The sequence below is a fragment of the Amblyomma mixtum genome, chromosome 2, assembly GCF_055824585.1.
Source record: "Amblyomma mixtum isolate Tamu chromosome 2, ASM5582458v1, whole genome shotgun sequence".
NCBI lineage: Eukaryota > Metazoa > Arthropoda > Arachnida > Ixodida > Ixodidae > Amblyomma > Amblyomma mixtum.
In genome coordinates, this window is record NC_143013.1 from 112,903,065 (window position 1) to 112,920,819 (window position 17,755).

General features: G+C 53.8%; 2 protein-coding genes across 4 annotated transcripts in view; both read right to left on the bottom strand.

Moving 5' to 3' along the window:
* Nucleotides 1–10,147: 10,147 nt before the first annotated feature.
* LOC149360609 (uncharacterized) lies at nucleotides 10,148–11,720 on the bottom strand. The gene has a single exon (XM_089569346.1). The coding sequence runs from the start codon at nucleotides 11,174–11,176 to the stop codon at nucleotides 10,148–10,150; it is 1,029 nt and encodes a 342-aa protein (XP_089425472.1). The 5' UTR covers nucleotides 11,177–11,720.
* A 2,802-nt stretch (nucleotides 11,721–14,522) lies between these two features.
* LOC149360610 (uncharacterized) overlaps nucleotides 14,523–17,755 on the bottom strand; it is a 58,558-nt gene continuing 55,325 nt past the window's right edge. For 2 of the 3 annotated variants that reach the window (XM_089572411.1, XM_089572410.1), the window contains exons 12-13: nucleotides 17,137–17,331; nucleotides 14,523–14,888 (exon numbers count right to left, since the gene is read on the bottom strand). In XM_089572411.1, coding sequence (XP_089428537.1) covers nucleotides 14,649–14,888; nucleotides 17,137–17,331 — 435 coding nt within the window. In that variant the 3' untranslated portion in view covers nucleotides 14,523–14,648. The remainder of the gene's footprint in view (nucleotides 14,889–17,136; nucleotides 17,332–17,755) is intronic. The other variant, XM_089572412.1, reaches the window with a different exon arrangement.

The following is a 17,755-nucleotide window of genomic DNA, read 5'->3' on the forward strand; positions in this document are numbered from 1 at the left end:
GACACGTCGACACAGGGCAAGTACGTCTTCAATGTAGGACGTGTAGGACTGACCGGGTAGCTGGACACACGTATCTAGCTTTTTTTTGGGGTAGAAGGCGGGGCTTGCACCAAATGTGCCAAAAATTTGTCGAATCTGTGACGAGAAGTGAGCCCAGTCCGGGATGGCATCTTTGTGGTTAACGAACCAAGTCTTGGCCACGGCAGTGAGGTAGAAGGACACGTTGACAAGCTTTATCGCTGAGTCCCAACGATTATAGGCACTGACCTGGTTGTATTGGTCGAGCCAGTCCTCGACATCGTCCCCACGAAGACCAGCGAAAATAGGAGGCTCGCGCTGGAGTGTGGTGATGGTCCAAGTGGGGTGTCCAGAAGATTGGAAAGGACCGGGTTGAGTCATCATTGCCGGCTCCAGACGGTTCGAATCAAGAGGAAGAAAAACGGGGGGGGGGGGGGGGGGGGGGGGGGGGGCAGCGGGAGTACCAGTGGTGTTTTCGCTGACGGTAGCCATCGGTGCGGATGGTACGAGCAGGTGGCTACCGGAACGTAGCTGCAGTGTGGCGTCGGAGAGGACGCAGGGATCGAGAGCACACGCCATCTCAGCACAGGGACTACGAAGCGGTAAAGAAATCGGTACTGGAGGAGCTGAAACTCTCCGCGGGAGAGTACCTAAGTAGATTTAAAGGCGCGAGGCAACGGAGCACCGAAGGATGGAGAGCGTATACGACGCGTCTGCAGAGCTACTTACGCTTCTATTTAGACGCGCGCAGCGTCAGCACCTTTGAGCAGTTGCTGGAACTGTTAGTGGCGGACCAGCTAAAGAATAACCTCTCAGATGCAGCACTAAAGTACGTTACGCTGCAAGAAGGAAACGGGTGGCGGAAAGCAACCGAACTGGCCGCACTACTGCAGACCTTTGAGGGCGCGGAGGGGAAAAATAGTGCGAATAACAGGGTAGAGCAGAAAAGAACGGACGCTCAAAGTGCAGGTGCTAAAAAGCCGGCTAAGGAACCGCATAGATACGATACAGGGAGATCACAGGCACCACAGGCAAGGTCACACCCCACACCCTAGAGGTTGTTTCTTCTGCGGAGGAGGAGGGGGAGGAGGATAAACTTTATTTTCGTCGACAAATGTATCTGACGGTGTGGGGTTACAGCCCCATCAAGTGGCCATGAGCCCGTGGCGTTCGGCGACTTCTAGGGCTCTTGTCACAACCCGGATCTGTGTGTCCGAGTCGGAACTGAGCAATGCGGCCTCCCACTGGTCTGGATTCTAGAGCTGCAAGCCTCGAGGGGGGGAGTCCCGAGGGCAAGCCCAGAGTATGTGGGATAGAGTGGCATGTTGGCCACACAGTTGACAGGAAGGGGAGTAGACCCCACGGTATATGCGGGCATATATCGCGGGGTTGGGGAAGGTGTTCGTTTGGAGTTGCCTCCACGCAACTTCTTGGGGTTTGGTGAAAGAACTATGTGCTGGGGGATATAGAAGTCTACCTAAGCGGTAGTGCATGGTTATGTCATGAAATGTGACCATACGATCTCTCGCCGTCCGCAGGACGGGCGACACCACAACCCGGTCGACGAATCCTGGGGCATAATTGTGGGCCGCCTCGTTCCCTGGATGCGACGAGTGCGCAGGGACCCAGATCAATTGGATCGGGCGGAGTTGAAGTTTGGTGGAGTGGAGGAGAGAGAGGGTGACAGGGGAGACCCGGCTTTTGGCGAAACTACGAATCGCCGATTTAGAGTCGCTGAAGATGGTTTCTGCAGAGGTGGAGACCATCGCCAAGGCTATGGCCGCCTCCTCGGCGTCTTCAGGCGATCTGACGGGAATGGAGCACGCAACTAGCGGCCGTCCACAGTAGTTTACAACCGCGAGCGAAAAAGCTTCGCGGTCGGGGTATTCGGCGGCGTCGACATAGACTGCTGTCCGATCTGTTAAATATTTTTTGTGCAGAGACTTAGCCCTGTGCTTGCGGCGAGCGACATGATACTCTGGGTGCATATTTTTAGGAAGAGGGGTAACGATAAGGTTACTGTGGATATGGTGTGGAAGCTGGACCCTGTCGGGTGTGGTTGTTTCGAAGCGTATTCCAAGCTTGTCGAGTATGTGACGTCCCGTGGATGTGTGAGTGAGACGCTCGTACTGAGAAGTGAGATGAGCTTCCGAGAGCTCCGTCACAGTGTTGTAGACCCCTAATGCCAGTAGTTTATACGTGGGGGTCCGGTGGGGGAGATGAAGAGCCGCCTTGCGTGCCTGTCGAATAAGGCAGTCAACGCGGTCCTGTTCCTGGCAGCTAAGGTAGAGGTAAGGGAGGGTATGTGTGAGGCGACTGATAACAAACGCCTGAACAAGACGTCGGAGGTCAGCCTCTCGCATGCCTCTATGTTTATTAGCAATGCGACGAATTAGACGAATGGTCTGCGATACAGAGACTGTAAGTTTACTAGAGTGTCGGTGTTTTTCCGATTGCTCTGGATGAGGAGCCCCAATACCCTAATGGTGGATACTTCGCGTATGGGCTGACCACTAGCAGTAATGCAGATGGGAGGATGGCCGTGGAGGCCGGGTTGACCTCGGATGAGCAGCAGCTCGGATTTCTGAGGGGAGCACGAGAGGTCGGCTGCGGCTACATGGCGCTCAATGACATCGACCGCTTGTTGAAGTGCGGATTTGACCTCAGCATCGTTGCCTGTTGAAACCCAGAGGGTAATGTCGTCTGCGTATAAGGTATGGGATAGCCGGGGGATAGCGTCTAATTTAGAAGGTAGCGTGAGTAAGGCGACATTGAAAAGAAATGGGGAGAGAACGGATCCCTGGGGGGTGCTATTGCTACCGAGGTTTATAGGGTCTGAGAGGAGAGAGCCAAAGCTAAGTTCAGCTGTACGACCAGAGAGGAAAGTACGTATATACTCGTAGGTACGGTGACCAGGATTTAATAGGGAGAGGTTAGTGAGAATAGCTCCGTGCGAGACGCTGTCAAATGCTTTACTTAAATCAAGCCCTAGAAAAGCCTCTGAGCCCGCTCTGGTAGAGGGGCACAGTACCTCTCGTGAGAGCTGGAGCATAACGTCTTGCGTAGAGAGATTTGAGCGGAAGCCAATCATGGTGCGAGGTAGGAGATGGTTATCTTCAACGTAATTATTGAGACGGTTGCGAAAGACGTGCTCCATCAGTTTCCCAGCACAGGAAGTGAGGGAGATGGGGCGGAGGTTTTCGAGAGCTAGTTGTTTGCCTGGCTTCGGTATGAAAGTCACGCGTGCATGTTTCCATGCTGCGGGGATTTTACCCTCTCTCCAGCAATCATTCATAAAGGCAGTGAGGGCCTCAATGGACGGGTCATCTAAATTACGGAGAGTTTTGTTGGAAATGCCATCCGGTCCCGGGCAGAGTTAGGACGGAGCTGAGTGAGAGCGAATCTTACCTCAGCTTCCGAAATCTCCTGATCGAGGGCAGGGTTGGCACCGCCCATGTAGAGGGGGGAGAGGGTCCGGGGAAGTAGTATTGAGATAGCGTACACGAAGTTCATCGAGAAGATCCTGGTCTGAGCCGGGGTGTTGATGGAATATGCGGGAAATGCGGTCTCGTTGGTATGTTTTGCAACCGTCTGGGTCTAAAAGGTAGCGGAGAAGGTGCCAGGTGCGAGTTAGCCCGAGCTGTCCACGCATGTTGTCACAAACTTGACCCCATTGCTGGGTAGTCAGTGCGATAGTGTACGCCTCAATCTGTTTGTCTATCTGAGCTACTCTACGCCGAAGCGTTCTATTGTGGCGCTGTTTTTTCCAACGGTTTTGCAGGCTTTCGCGGGCCTGCTATAGGTGGAGGAGACGGCTGTCTGTATTGGATTGATCAGCCGTGATAGGTGATTCTTGAGTAATAGCAGAGACATCTGCCTGCAGTTTGGAGATCCACTCGTCCAGGTTATTAATCTGGGTAGGGGCGTTCTGAGCACGTAGGGAACGAAACTTGTCCCAATCCGTGATTAGGGTCGGGCGACCTCTCCGGCGGAACGGGGACATGCTTAGGGTGGTCGCGAGGAGATAGTGGTCGCTGCCGAGGGTATTCCCAGTGTTGAGCCACTGATCGAACCGTCCGTTTTTGCAGAATGTCAGATCAGGTGAAGTGTCAACAGGCACGCTGTTTCCTACGCGGGTGGGAGTGTGAGGGTCAGTAACAAGGGTGAAGCCCAGTTCCTGTGCTCGCAACCACAGAGTGTTACCCTTTCGGTTGGCGGTGCGGTAACCCTAAGCGGGGTGGTGGGCATTGAAATCTCCTACAATGAGGAGACCAGAATGGTGCGCGAGCCTGTTGACCCGGGAAAGAAGGGTGGTGAAGTCGCGTCTGCTGTCTTTTGGAGGGCTATAAAGGTTAAGAATGAAGAGGCTTTGGTCGCCCCTTTTACGAGGGAGGAGCTCGGGCAAGACGCAGTCTACCCCAACGTCGTCTAAGGAGTGTTGGACGGCCGTCAGGTTGCGTTGAACCAAAATAGCGGTGTCGGGAGTGGTGACATCTAGGGGGGAGTATGGTTTGTAGCCAGGTAGTTTCACTGGACCATGAGTTTCCTGAAGGGCGATAATATCAGGGGGGATGTCGGAATTTTGGACATACTTCTGCAGGTTGCCTCGCTTGCGGCGAAACCCCTTGCAGTTCCATTGCCACACATTAATAAGTAGGTGGCGGGGCGCCATGGTGAAGTGTGGGTGGAGCTAAGATGGGTTGGGTGGTGGGAGCGTGCGGCAAGCGACCGTATGGTTTAACGCGCGTCGTGTGGAGCGCGGCCGTTGCGTCTGCCCTAGCTTCAAGGCCTGTGACGCGTGTTTGGATCTGTTGCATGAGGGTGTTAAGTTGTTGTTGGATTTGCTGCTGCATTTATTGTTGGAGCTGGAGCATTTGCTGTTGGATTTGTTGGGAGAACTCAGCAAATTTCGCTTCGAGCTTAGCATCAATTTTAGCCTCTAATTTTTCCTCTAGGCGAGCCTCAAATTCCTCGAGGTCGGCAAATTAACGTAGCGTTCTGAGCGGTAGGTAGCTTTCCGCTTAGAGGGAGGACTAGAGGGTTGCGGGGGAGTAGATGGGGGCGCCTGAGGTGAGATGGTAGGAACAGGTTGAAGTGGTAGAGTGGCATTTGTTTCAGGTGTTGTATCGAGTGCAAAGGGTGGACGCTTTAAAGAAGCGTTTTTTTGTTGGAGTCTATGATTGCTAGCTTTAAGGGCTGTTATCTCGTCGTGCAGGGCTTGCAGCTCTGAATCACGAGACTGAGATTGCTGAGAGTGAGAAGCCGCAGCTGCCCAGCTCACCTGGTTTTTCGTGGAGGGCTCTCGGTGAGGAGACGACTTGGAGTCCAAGGGTGGGAAGGACCGGGAGCGATTCCGGCTGGAGCGCCGGTAAGAGGAGGAGGAGCGGTTAGAATCCATTTTGGCCGAGGTGTTTCCAGACCCTTGGCGACGGGTCTGGGATCGGGAACGATGGGAGGTGGAGGCACTGTCTGAGTCAGCTTGTAGCTGGCGTTTCAGTACGGCAGCAGGCATTTTGTAGCGGCGTTTACACTTGGAGGAACCAGTCTGATGAGGACCAGAACAAACTACACAAGTGGGGGTGCATTCATGGGCCTCGTCAGGGTCGCAAACTGCGCAGTGAGGACACTTGGAGAGCTTGGGAGACGGGCAAACGTCATCTCGGTGTCCCGTTTTGCGACAGTTAAGGCAGGCTTCCACTTTGTTCTTGAAGATGTAGCAGCGCACAGCACTTCCTGCATAGGAGACTTGGCGGGGGACCTTCGTCCCTGCGAAAGTGATGACAATAGATTGGGTCTTGCCTAAACGGCGGGCGTAGAGAATGCAGTGTTCTGGATTCTGGGGTATCAAGTACTCCATAATTTCCTCCTGGGTCTCATCCACGTATTGGTGGTGAATGATACCTCGGACGTATGTGCCTGGTGGGGCCAAATAGGTGGCAACTGGGTAGCTTGTCGGACCCAGGATAATTTCCTGTAGCTTCGTGTAAGTGATGGCGCGGTCCCGGTTCGGGGTGCTAAACGTGAGGGTGTTGTGAACGAAATTCACCCGAAGGCGGTCCTCTGCGGTATCGGAGTAAGTCAAACGAAGGCTTGAGGTGATTGCTCTGCGAAGAGCGTTCTCGCCCCAGGCACGCAGATTGAGGCCCCCGCGAGGGCGAATGATGACTTTAAAGTCTTCAAGAGGGAGACGTGGCAGTGACGGTGCACCTCGAGGTAGCTTACGTGACGTGGAGGGAGGTAGCTGCTGGGACGCGGTATGCTGCGCGGACGCGGAAGGCGACTCCGTCAGCGGTGGCTTGGGAGTGCGTTTCGATGAAGAAGCGGTGGAGCCGCGTTCGTAGCAGCGGGCTACGTAGGTCCAACCCGTGGGTATATAATCTTGAGGGGCTAGATCCTCCCCCTCCACGGTGACGACGTCCATGCTTGGCGAAGCACTAGGCCCGGCTGCGAAGCAGAGCCTATCGCCAGCGGCGGTAGGCTTAGCGAGGCTGGCGCTGGGCTCGGTGGAAACAAGTGTCCATGCAGGTCACAAAAACGGAGTGCCTGTCCCGAAATTGGGCTCGGCAGGTGCCGAGCACCTTTGTGAACTTCGGGAGACACAATAAAATTCGGCGGAAGGTCAAAAGTCGGTCAAAATAGCAGAAATGGCCAGAGCCCATACGCACACGCGTCTGCACACCAGGCCAGGAACGCCGGCTCCTCTTCTGCGGAGAAACGGGGCACCAAAGAGCGAACTGCCCGCACGCGAAAAGGAAGGATGCAGCAAACGCGCCTAACGACAAGGGGAACGGCCTCTAAGCACGTGTTGCAACGTAGGAGGACCCAGCGGCACAACACCAGCGCGAGCTAATAATGCTAACTTGTCGAGATGGGGATATTGAGGCCATTCTAGACACCGGAGCTGACGTCACGGTAGTTCGGGAGAGTGTAGTGCCGCCTGAACTGGTCAAGCCACACGGAACAATCAATCTGGTCTCCGCATTTGAAGAAAAGGTGCAGGCAAAGCTGGCAATCCGGGCGCCTTCGCCGACATCCGCGAGGCCGTGCCGGTCTTATGCGCTTTAACAGACAAGCTGGTGTCCCAGACGAATTGTTTGCTCTCAGAGGAAGCCTGAGGCGCTTAAACAGGAGGGGGAGATCAGAGGAATCGTTGCCCACAAAGAGGAGCAGGGTGATAACTAGAAAGAGGCGTGTCGGGAGCACCCACCAAAAACCGTAGTGGCAGACGGAAAGAAAGAGGCCTCTGTCGCCCAGGTGGCAATGCAAAGCGAGGGTGACGAGATCATGAGCTCGGACAGCAGCGACAAAGAAGCTCCCGCGGTGGGAGAGAGAAGCGCGTCGGAAACATTCCGGGAGAGCCAGCGGAGTGACGCGACCTTGCAGGGAGCGTGGAGAGACGCCAGGGCAGGAAAGAAGGGCATGGCAACGGTAGATGGGGTCCTGTATCACAAAGATAAGCTTCTGGGCCAGGCAGTGATGCAGTTGGTGTTGCCGGAATGCCACCGTGGAAAAGTACTGCAGTTGGCACACGAGTCAAATTGGGGAGGGCATCTGGGGTTCAGGAAAACGAAGTCCAGAATTAAAGCCAGCTTTTATTGGCCAGGCGTAGAAGACGAGGTGAGGCGGTATTGCAATAGCTGTCATAATTGCCAAACGAGATCGGATCTGCGTTGGGCAGACAGCGTGCCCATAGAGCCGTTGGTGAGGCCACGATATTCAGCGGGTAAACGTCGACATCATCGGGCCGCTGGAACCAGCCTCGGGTAGGGGCCACAGGTACGCACTATGCGTCATTGACCTGTGCACGCGCTGGCCGGAGGTCGTGTGTCTTTGTTCCCTCAGTCCTAAAACCACCTGCGGCGCCTTTCTCGCGGTGTGCAGCAGGACAGGCATCGCCGAAGTAATATCGTCAGACTGCGGAACCAATTTCACCGCGGAACTCACCCAGGAGTTTTTAAAGAAGCTGGGGTGCTCCCCTCGGTTACACCGGGTCACACGGAGAGTAATGGAGCGGTAGAACGCTGGAATAAGACATTCGAAAACATGTTGTACCATGTTATCCAGAAAGAGGGGAGGAACTGGGAGAAGTTTGTACCCTTTTTGCTGTGGGCATACAGAGAGGTACCTCATGATACGACTGGGGTGGCGCCTTTCGAGATGCTTTATGGAAGGCAGCCAAACGGCCCGCTCAGCATACTAAAGAACGCATGGACAGGAGAGAATGAGTCGCCAGTAAGGTTGGGGCCCTCCCCGACTCAGTACATGCTAGACCTGAAAGGCCGTCTTGAACGGGCGGCTGAAGTTGCGAAGGCAGTAAGCTTGAGGCAGCAAAATGCGTACGCCACGCAATTCAACCGGCGAGCGACCGCCAAAGACTTCGGGAAAGGGGAGGCAGTTTTAATATTTGACGAACAGCGCGCAGGCAAGATGTTTCCTAAGTGGAAGGGGTCAGGCAGCGTCGTTGAAAAGTACCGAGAGCACTCTTATTTCGTGCAAATGCCGGACGGCGGCCGGAAACTAGTGCACGCAAGCAGAATGCGTCCCTATGTGAGCCGGGTAATGAACGTGGGCGTAATGTTCGAGGGAGACAGCGCGTTCGGCGAGGTAGAATACGCACCCCGACAGACAGCGGCACGGTCCGCGGATGCTCGCTACCACGAGACACGGTTGCCCATTTGTCACAGCATGAGCGAGACAAAATTCTGGCAGCGTTCGCGGAACACGAGGAGCTTTCCAGTGACCGGCCGGGGGTGGCATCTGTGAAAGAACACGAAATTGTGCTTCAGGAGGGGTTCACGCCAAAGGGTCCCTATCCTTACCGCGTACCTGCGAGCCTAACAGCCGAGGTGGGCAAACAGGTGGACGAGCTCCTGAAATGGGGTTTAATCTTTCCTTGTGAGAGCCCGTATGCACGCCCGCTGGTCTGCGTGCCTAGAAAGACGGTACTGTCAGAATGTGCGTAGATTTCCGCAGGTTGAACGCCGGGACTATAGCTGACGCCTACCCGATGGCACTGCAACAGGAGCTGATTATGAATGTAGGCAGAGCGAAATATATAACCCTGCTGGACCTTCGGAGGGGGTATTGGCAGGTGCCGCTAGCTCCATCAGCTCAGCTTCTTACCGCTTTCGTCTGTCACCAGGGGCAGTTTGCGTGGAAGGTCATGCCATTTGGGCTCAAAAACGCCGCGCAGACATTCCAGAGGGTCATGAACGAGCTGTTGCTCCCGCACTCTGAGTACTGCTGTGCATACCTCGACGATATCGCAGTGTTTAGTGAGACGCTCGAAGAGCATGTACGCCACCTTAGAGAGGTGTTCAAGACGCTTGGACAGGTAAATCTCAAGGTAAAGTTAGAGAAGTGCCAAATAGCACGAAAGTCCATTCGCTACCTAGGGCACATTGTTGGTTCGGGGCGGCACGCTCCTGACCCAGAGAAACTGGCAGCGATAAGAGGGTTGAAAGCACCCGCAACGAAACGGGAACTCCGCAGTGTTCAGAGACTGTGCGGGTATTACCGCAGCTATACGTACCGAACTATGCTGAGGTGGCGAGGCCATTGACAGAACTCACCGGGAAGAGGATTCCAAATAAGATTCCATGGTCGCGAAAAGCCGAGGATGCATTTCGACAGCTCAAAACGGCGCTCTGCGAAGCCGTAGCCTTAGCTACTCCGGACCCCAAAGGACCATACTGACTGTACGCGGACGTGTCTGCCTTTGCCGCGGGAGCCTGCCTTTCACAGCGAGCGGAGGACGGCTCGGAACGGCCGATCGCGTTTGCGAGCCACAAGTTCTCCCCGGCGCAGACCCGTTGGTCTACCATCGAAAGGGAGGCATTTGCGGTGATTTGGGGACTCAATAAGTTCGATCACTGGCTCTTCGGTGCACCTGTCATGGTCGTCTCCGACCACAATCCTCTTGCGTACCTTACGCTTAACACACCCCACGGCGCGAAGTTGACGCGCTGGGCGCTCGCGCTCCAGCGGTATAATGTGGTTGTGCAACACCGAAAGGGTAGCGAACACGCCAACTGACTGACTGAAAAACTTTATATATAAAATATGTACAGGGAGTGAGGGGATCGGTCCTTAAGGGGTCGTCCCTAACAAACGCTAGGTGGGCTGCTCATTACAGGAGCCCATTGGCTGTGGCTGCTGCTTTGGCGCGCCCGACCAGGGCCCTTTGGCTCGCCAGGTCAGAGCAGCCGAGCAGGGCCGCCTCCCAGTCCTCCCGGGTAGGGTTGGGGATAGGGGGAAGGTGCGGGGTTGATTGGCATGTCCACACCATGTGGTAAAGGTCCGAAGACTTTTCCCTACAGTGCGGGCACTCCCCTGTGCACGCAGGGTCGAAATGTTCGATGACTGCCGGGCACAGCAGTGTTTTACTATAAAGGCGGAAAAGTAAGCGTTCCTCCGCCTTCGTGAGGCCCTTGCAGGGCTTAGGGAAGATTGCATGGCCGAATTGGTAATATTGGATGATTTCCTTGAAGGTAAAAGCCGGATTAGGGTCGGAGTCCGCATAGGGGGGAGGCGAGGGTGATGCCCGGAGAGTGAGCGCGCGGGCAGCGGCGTCGGCCGCTTCGTTGCCCTCGAGACCTGTGTGCGCGGGAGTCCATACTATTGTGCGGGACGCGGGAGCCCCGAGATAATTGCTGTTCTGAAGTATTCGGTATGCCAAATAGGGAATAAAGCCCATTTCGATGTTCCTGCAGGCCCCTCGCGAGTCGGTAATGATGTCCTGATCGGCGGCGGCAAGCGCGATTGCCACCTCTTCCGCATGAGTAATGTCTTGTGCTTTGAACGTAAGGCTGTTCACTGCGGTGTTTTGGTGGACGACTGCGGCCGTGTACCAACCCCCATGGTGTGGGCCGGTGGCGTCCGCGTAAAATACTCCGCGTTTGTTTCCATAGTAGCGTGCCAAGGCTCCCGCCCGCGCGAGGCGTCGGCCACTATGGTCGTCTCGTGTCATGTTGGCCGGAAGAGGGCGTACGTGCAGGGCGTATCTCCCGATTTCGGGAATGCGCACGCGCTCTTCCGTCAGTGTTGGGTGTTGGATGTGAAGTCGGGCAAGCAGGCGGCGACCCGATAACGTCTTTGAGAGTCTTGTGTAGTGGTTTGTCAAGTGTGCTTCTCGGAGCTGCACGAAGGTTTTGACCATTATAGACCCAGGAGGCGCTGGTTGGACGTGGTGACCGGGAGGTCGAGGGCACGCTTGTAAATCTTACGGAGAACCACCTCAAGGGCTTTCTCGTCACATTTGCGAAGGTGGAGTACAAGACTCGACTGGTTACGAATGCGTGCGCCAGCCGCAAGCCATCTTTGCACCGTAACCCCCCGCGGTTATTGGAAACCCGTGGATCATGCGGCCCACCTGGTCCCCCCCCCTTGCGCAATTTGGCCAGTGTAGTGTCGACACGGCGGTGTTTGTTGATAAGGAGACCCAGTACTCTGATCTCAGCGTGTTCTGGGATGGGTCCGCTCGCTAAGGACAGTTCGATTTTGGTAGTGCACTTCGGCGAGGGTCGAAGGTGCCCAAATTCCGATTTGGACGGGGAGCATTCAAGACCGCAGCGGCGGGCGTAGGCGTCCACAATATCCGCCGCTTGCTGCAGGTTGGCTTCAATGTCTCCTACCGATCCGTGCTTAGCACAGATGGTGATGTCGTCGGCATAGAGCGCGTGCTGTATGCCTTCGACACTTTCCAGTTGAACACGCCAACGCTGACGCCTTGTCACGCGTAAGTAATGATTGCTGGGTTCTGGACAGCGGTGCTCCGCTGGCAGCGGAGCGGGAGAGGGCTCCCTTCGCCACTTCCACATGACGACTACGCGAGTGAACTGTGTGTGTTGGGTGGAATGTGTGTACTTGGAGGTGGTGAACTGGGTGCAACCCGCCAACTTGGACGCCGTGTTACGGCGCACGGCAGGCATGCCACTGTGTATTTGAGTGTGCATGGCGGTTTTTATGTTTTTTTTTGTTCTTTTCCCCTCGGGCGTTCATATTGTCTCTACCGGCTACAGTCTGGCGGCATCTGTGCTGATGAGATTGCCCCTAATTAAGTGCACTGCTACGGTTTGTCACCCGCACAACGGGTGACCCGTACCGATCCCTTCTTGTTATGATCCTAAAAGTGGCATTTGAGCCCTTTGTAGAATCTTGGGAAGGGCGTTTAAGGGATCGGTAGTGTACGCGGGGTCATCGGGACCGGTAATTCTCCCTCAGAGCGAAGCGTGTCCTTTCTCGGAACGCTGCCGCTCGCGAATGCGCCGGGAAGTACGGGTGTCCCCCGCCCCGCGTGTATTTTTGTGGGAAGGAAAGGATGTTCTACCTCGCACGTGCGGGCGCGACTGGGTGTTTGCACTTGCTTTTCTATATTTTTTTTTGCGAGGAAGAGAATGTTTTACCTCGCACGTGCTGGCACGTCTGTGCGTGTTTGTTTTTACTTGTATTTTGTGGTAGAGAGGGTGGTTTACCTTGTAGAAGCCGGAGGGCTGGCCATGCCCTTGAAGAGCCAATCATGTTAAGAGAGCAACATGATTGGAAGCTGCCAAATGTGGGCCGGGCCTTTAGGGCTTTAAAACCGGGCCCCGGAGCCGGAAGCGGGGGTTCTGCGTTAGCCAGTTCCACCTTTTTGTTGTTTTGTATCTTTTTGCCCTTCAATTTGTCTCGAGTGCCGAAACTTGTATATGCTGTAAATATCTGTATATAAATCTAAGTTTCCCTTGATCCCTGCGTGTCAACTCATCGTAAGACCGTCTCTGACGGGGCACCCTTGGTACAAGGAAGGAAGATAGAGAACCTGAACTTTACTAGCGGCATACTGACGGGCTGTCAATGCTGCCTGCCTTCCCCTTCAAGCACAGGACACCTGGAACCTTTTCATGGCGGCTCATAAAAAGGCAGACCTTATTCCACCCGGGCACAAAGATGCAATCTCATTCTGCATTGGAGTGTTCGTCAGCTGCGCCAGTTACTATCGCCTGCACTGCGTACACTCATCACCGATTCCTTAGAAGAGAGTAATAGCGATAGACAGAAAAAACCCCAGCGCCTACTCATCAGCACTGCATACGGGTTTCCCGTAAAGGTCCTTTCTCGCCAAGTGCTTTTGTGCTTGATTTGGCCCGAAAATTGACTCCAGTGAAGACTAAAGCCTGGATGGTGCGGAACATTTCTTGTCCATGAAAACTGGCCACTGCAACCACACACGGAGTGATCTTCAGCGAGAGGCTGTTACCGGTTAGCACTCAGCAAAAACAGAGTCCTTACAATAGCTAGACGCCGTAGACGCAGAAATGATCATATTTGCATGCCCAGATTTCGCGTCTGGCTGAATAAGGCCGCCATCATGTGACGCACTAAGCCTAAACGCACGGTGCCGATCACCCTCAGTTGCGGGATTCTCTGAGCCTGTCGATCGCGATGAGCGAAAACATGTCAACCGGACTTAAGTCAGGCAGATGGCGACTCACGTATACTGCGTAGTGTAGCGCCTGTGATGCCTCCCCTCCTGCCTAAGGGGATTAAGGCAGCGAACTTCGAGGACCGTGGGAACATGGTCGCAGCGGCGAAAGTCAAAGACCGCCGAAGGCCGAAGATGCGGCGACGATGGCGGCGTTCCGTGGCCGAGTCGACCCTCGGGTCAACGAACAGAGTGGTGGTGTGCTTAGTGAAAGACAGCAGTGTTTGATTACTGAGCCTCTACCCTCTCCCATCAACCGGGCTGCGAGAGACCCCACAGCCCGACGCCGCCCCAGCCGTGGGTGGTACCTCCGGAGTCCACGACTGCTCATGCTATTGGACATCATCCTTCGAACTATATTCCCCAGACAGGGATCTGGGGAATCCGTGCGTTATTTAACGGGAGTTGTTTTGAGGACTCCAGTGTGCTCTCCCGCTAGCGAAGCAGTCCTCATCCACTGAGAGTCCCTCTCAGTTGCTCTTCTGTAATCATGTAAATAGCCTGTATAAAGTTTTCTTCGTTTTCATCTTAACCTCTTCGCCGACTTCCTCATCCCTTCTCCGGCCCCATCACGCTACCCCGATCCCAACAGTAGACAGCGCACCATGGACGTCCACTTCGCAGTTGCGATCGTTATTATGACCAGTTCACTTACTGCGAACATCCGGATATAACAAACGATGCATGATGTACAGTGTTGGTGAAAAGTTCCCAGGCCACAGGCTCCACTTTTCAGCTGCATATCATGCCATCTGTGACTGCAGTAAAGCTAACAAGGTTTACTGAGGTGAGGATGATGCTTCTGCTATCCTCCATATAGATTTTGTGCGACGGGGGTGCCTTAACTGTTCCAACTGTAGTGTTCGAAAGCAGAGCCTGTGGCCTAGGAGCTTTTGACCGATCCTGTACATGTTCTTTATAAGTGGGTTCTACTGTAACCACTGCTAAGAAACTTCTGCTATAAGCCTTAACTGGAAGATATTGCACAGAGTGCCAAAGCTTTCACCCAACAGCATTTTCTGACGACACTAACGCTCCAAAATCGCACAGCGAATGGTGTTTTTATTCAGTGAAGTGTATGTACACAAATGACAAGGGAACAAAAAGTGTCTTCTTTAACCATGCAGCCATCCAGTCTGCTGCCTTGAACCAAACCGACGATCCGGAGTCAGAAGCGCTTGACTCCAGGACCACCAGCAGCGCGTCCAAGATGTCCAAGTGACGGACGTCCAAAGCTTGTCGGAATGGGTGCCGTGGGTCCGAGACTGCTTTTGCGGTACTCGTTGGTCCGCACACCCGCACTGGTAATGCTGCCGCTGCCTCCTCCTAGAGCGCTGCTGCCCGTGTAGGCTCCGGTCGTACCGTACGCACCGCTGCTTGGCTGGCCTCCGGTCTGAGAGTAGGAACCCTAGAAAGGGACGACCAACAAGAGCAGTTCGGTAACCGCACTGCCAGAGCATTTGTGGTGGAGGCTGTTTTGTGAGCAAGGCTGAAATACATCAGGACTGCCTCCTAGTTATGATGCGCACAACAAAAGTTAGCTTCATGCCCCCTTGAAAGAGGTGTATGCCACAGGCTGATAGTAAAACTTAAACAGCCAGCTCTTACTCAAACACTAGAACACAAAATATAGGACACCATCCTCGGCTACCACTGGGGCAGTGCATGCGTGGTTGCAGTTTCATACAAAGTGCAAGAGAGTGCGTTCAGTGCCAAGGTTCGACACGAAAACAAGGTAAGGAATCCTGTTTTGATACCTCTTCTTCCAGATAAGGATTCCTGCTGGACTAACGTAAGAACCGTCAGGCACGGAGGAAATCCCCACATCACAAACAAGGCCAAACATGCCAAACTTGTGCTGACACAGTAAAAACTAGCCAATTCGAACCCCGTTAATTCGAAAATTAGGATAATAATTCGAACTACCAGCGTGGTCCGGATCAACACCCAAGTAAATCCATGGTGTCGCACGCTTGCTAATTCAGATTCCACAGGCAGCAGTTAATTCTAATGGGCTCACGAAAGGAGGCCATGTCCCGGTATGACTGGCATGCCAAGTGACAGTCCAAAGAGCCGACCTCAAACCAGAATTCCAAGCTGCGGAGTCGCTTGTGCACCTCTGTCATACGTGCAACAGTGGGCGTGAAGACGGTCGCACGGTCCCGCCTCCAAATAGAGGCACAGTTTCTGTTTCTGGTTGTGCCACCAGAACTTCGCGCTCATCGCATGCTGTTCTCAGTTTGCATGGTGAAGCTGCCTCACATGCGATGCTGCCTCTTGTGAGGTGTGCGATGCACTAGCGATAGAGCTCCACTGCTAAAAGTAGCCACTGTTGCGCCTTCTTATCTCAAAACAACCATTGCCCAGTCTCTCGCCAAATAAATCTACCATGTAGCAAGCAGTTCTTTTCAGTTTTTTTTTTCAGGGACATCCGTTAATTTGAACATTCCGATGAATAAAAAACTTTTTCCGGCCCCCTGAAGTTTGAATTAACAAGCTTTTACTGTGCTTTCACTTCTGTTGCAGCCCTCAGATGCAGAGTGAGTGTAGTAAATAGAATTAAGTAGGCACTATTCCACCAGAAAATGGTAATGATGCCACCTCATTTTCTTTTCTTCAGTTCACACCTCGCCTGCAAAAGTCTTTTTTTAATGCCTTTCGCATTAGAACCCACTGACAGAAAATTCTCTCCGTCTGTCCGTGGGAAGCCTCAGTTGCATGACGGCAAACAGGAGAGAGGGAAAGTGGAGACGAAGAGATGGTGGGAGGCAATGGGCGGCGTATAGGGGTGAGGGGGTGAGGTTCTGGCGACTGCTGAACTGGACTGGGACAGTGGAGCGGAGGCAAGGCATGTCACGCGGTGATTGGCGGACTGGCTCATGCTGCCCGCTCACATGGTCAAAACCAGTCAACAGCTGCAGCTGCTCTGTAGAGGGGTTAACATCACTGGTAATGAATACTGTGGCAAAACAATCACACTGATCGCCGTCACTTTGTCCTTTTTGGAACAGGCTCAGTTATCTTGAAGACCTGGGGTGCTAAGCGGGAACGGACAAGTTTGTAGCAACATCGGGAACACCCACGATTGGCTGGTAACGCAGAGTTGTGCCACTTCCAATAGGCACACTCATCCGCAACAGTCAAGACGAAGCTTAATCAGACCCTTCACTGCTTCACGCATCATCGTGATGGTGGCCACCTTCTAGAGGCCACAGGTTACCAGTTCTTGCCATCTTTGCACTGAAAAGCTCCAGTTGTGGGGCATCCCAACAAATAACAATGTAAAATTCTCACCACTATTAGCCCCTCACTTCCACCGCTGAAACCATGAAGTTCACTTGTAGTAGAAGTCTCACACAATGTGCATATCACAGAGTATACTGATGCTGCCAAATTCACTTGCGATGCATCAATGAATTGCAGAAGTGAACTGATTAAACACAACAAACATCACTATCGATGGCCAACCATTGGTCCCTGAATTTAGACTGGTTTTTCACAACCAGGTGTGGAACATTCCCTGAGGGGAAACACTGATTTCCTAATTTTGCAGCACCGCCCCAGATGTACAATGTGAACTTCAAAATGGTCCCAAAATGGTCCCAGGCACACACAAACTGTGTCAGGGAAAAAACAAAGAAGGCGTCTCCACCCACCAGCCCAGCGCCATACAGGGCCCCCTTCTTGGTGGAGTAGGCGTCCATGGTGCTGCTCTGGTAGCTGGCACCAGCGTCACGCACAGCTGCCGCAGTGCCGGGCGCGTACGCCGCCGCCACCTGGTGGGCCTGCGCGTGCTGGGCCTGGTGGCTCCCCACGGCCGAGCCACCTGTGTAGGACACGGTGGGGCCCACCTGCCCACCACCAGGGGTGCCAAGCTTTAACTTGCGCAGCAAATAATAAAACATTTGCAGCAAACTGACCTGCATCCTATGCCATCAACTTCCCTCTGCAAATTTTCTCCGCTCCACTTGTTCGCAAAATTTATTACCCCACTACTGCATGATGACGCCATCCTTCTCCCCTTCTACAGGCCTTGTCAAAAATTTGCGGCCGAAAAAATTTGCTTCTAGGCATTCCCAATGGGCAATGGAACTGTCTTGAATATCCCACGGACGTCCACATGACATCCAAGGGAGTTTCAGTCCCCATAGGCTTGTAACAGTGCAGGTTTTGCAATGCCAACGATCAAAATCGTTCAAAGGCAAGATGGACGCTCGTCCTCATCTTTCAAGAACCAAGGACACCTAGGGATACTAGCGAGCCCCACTACCCTGG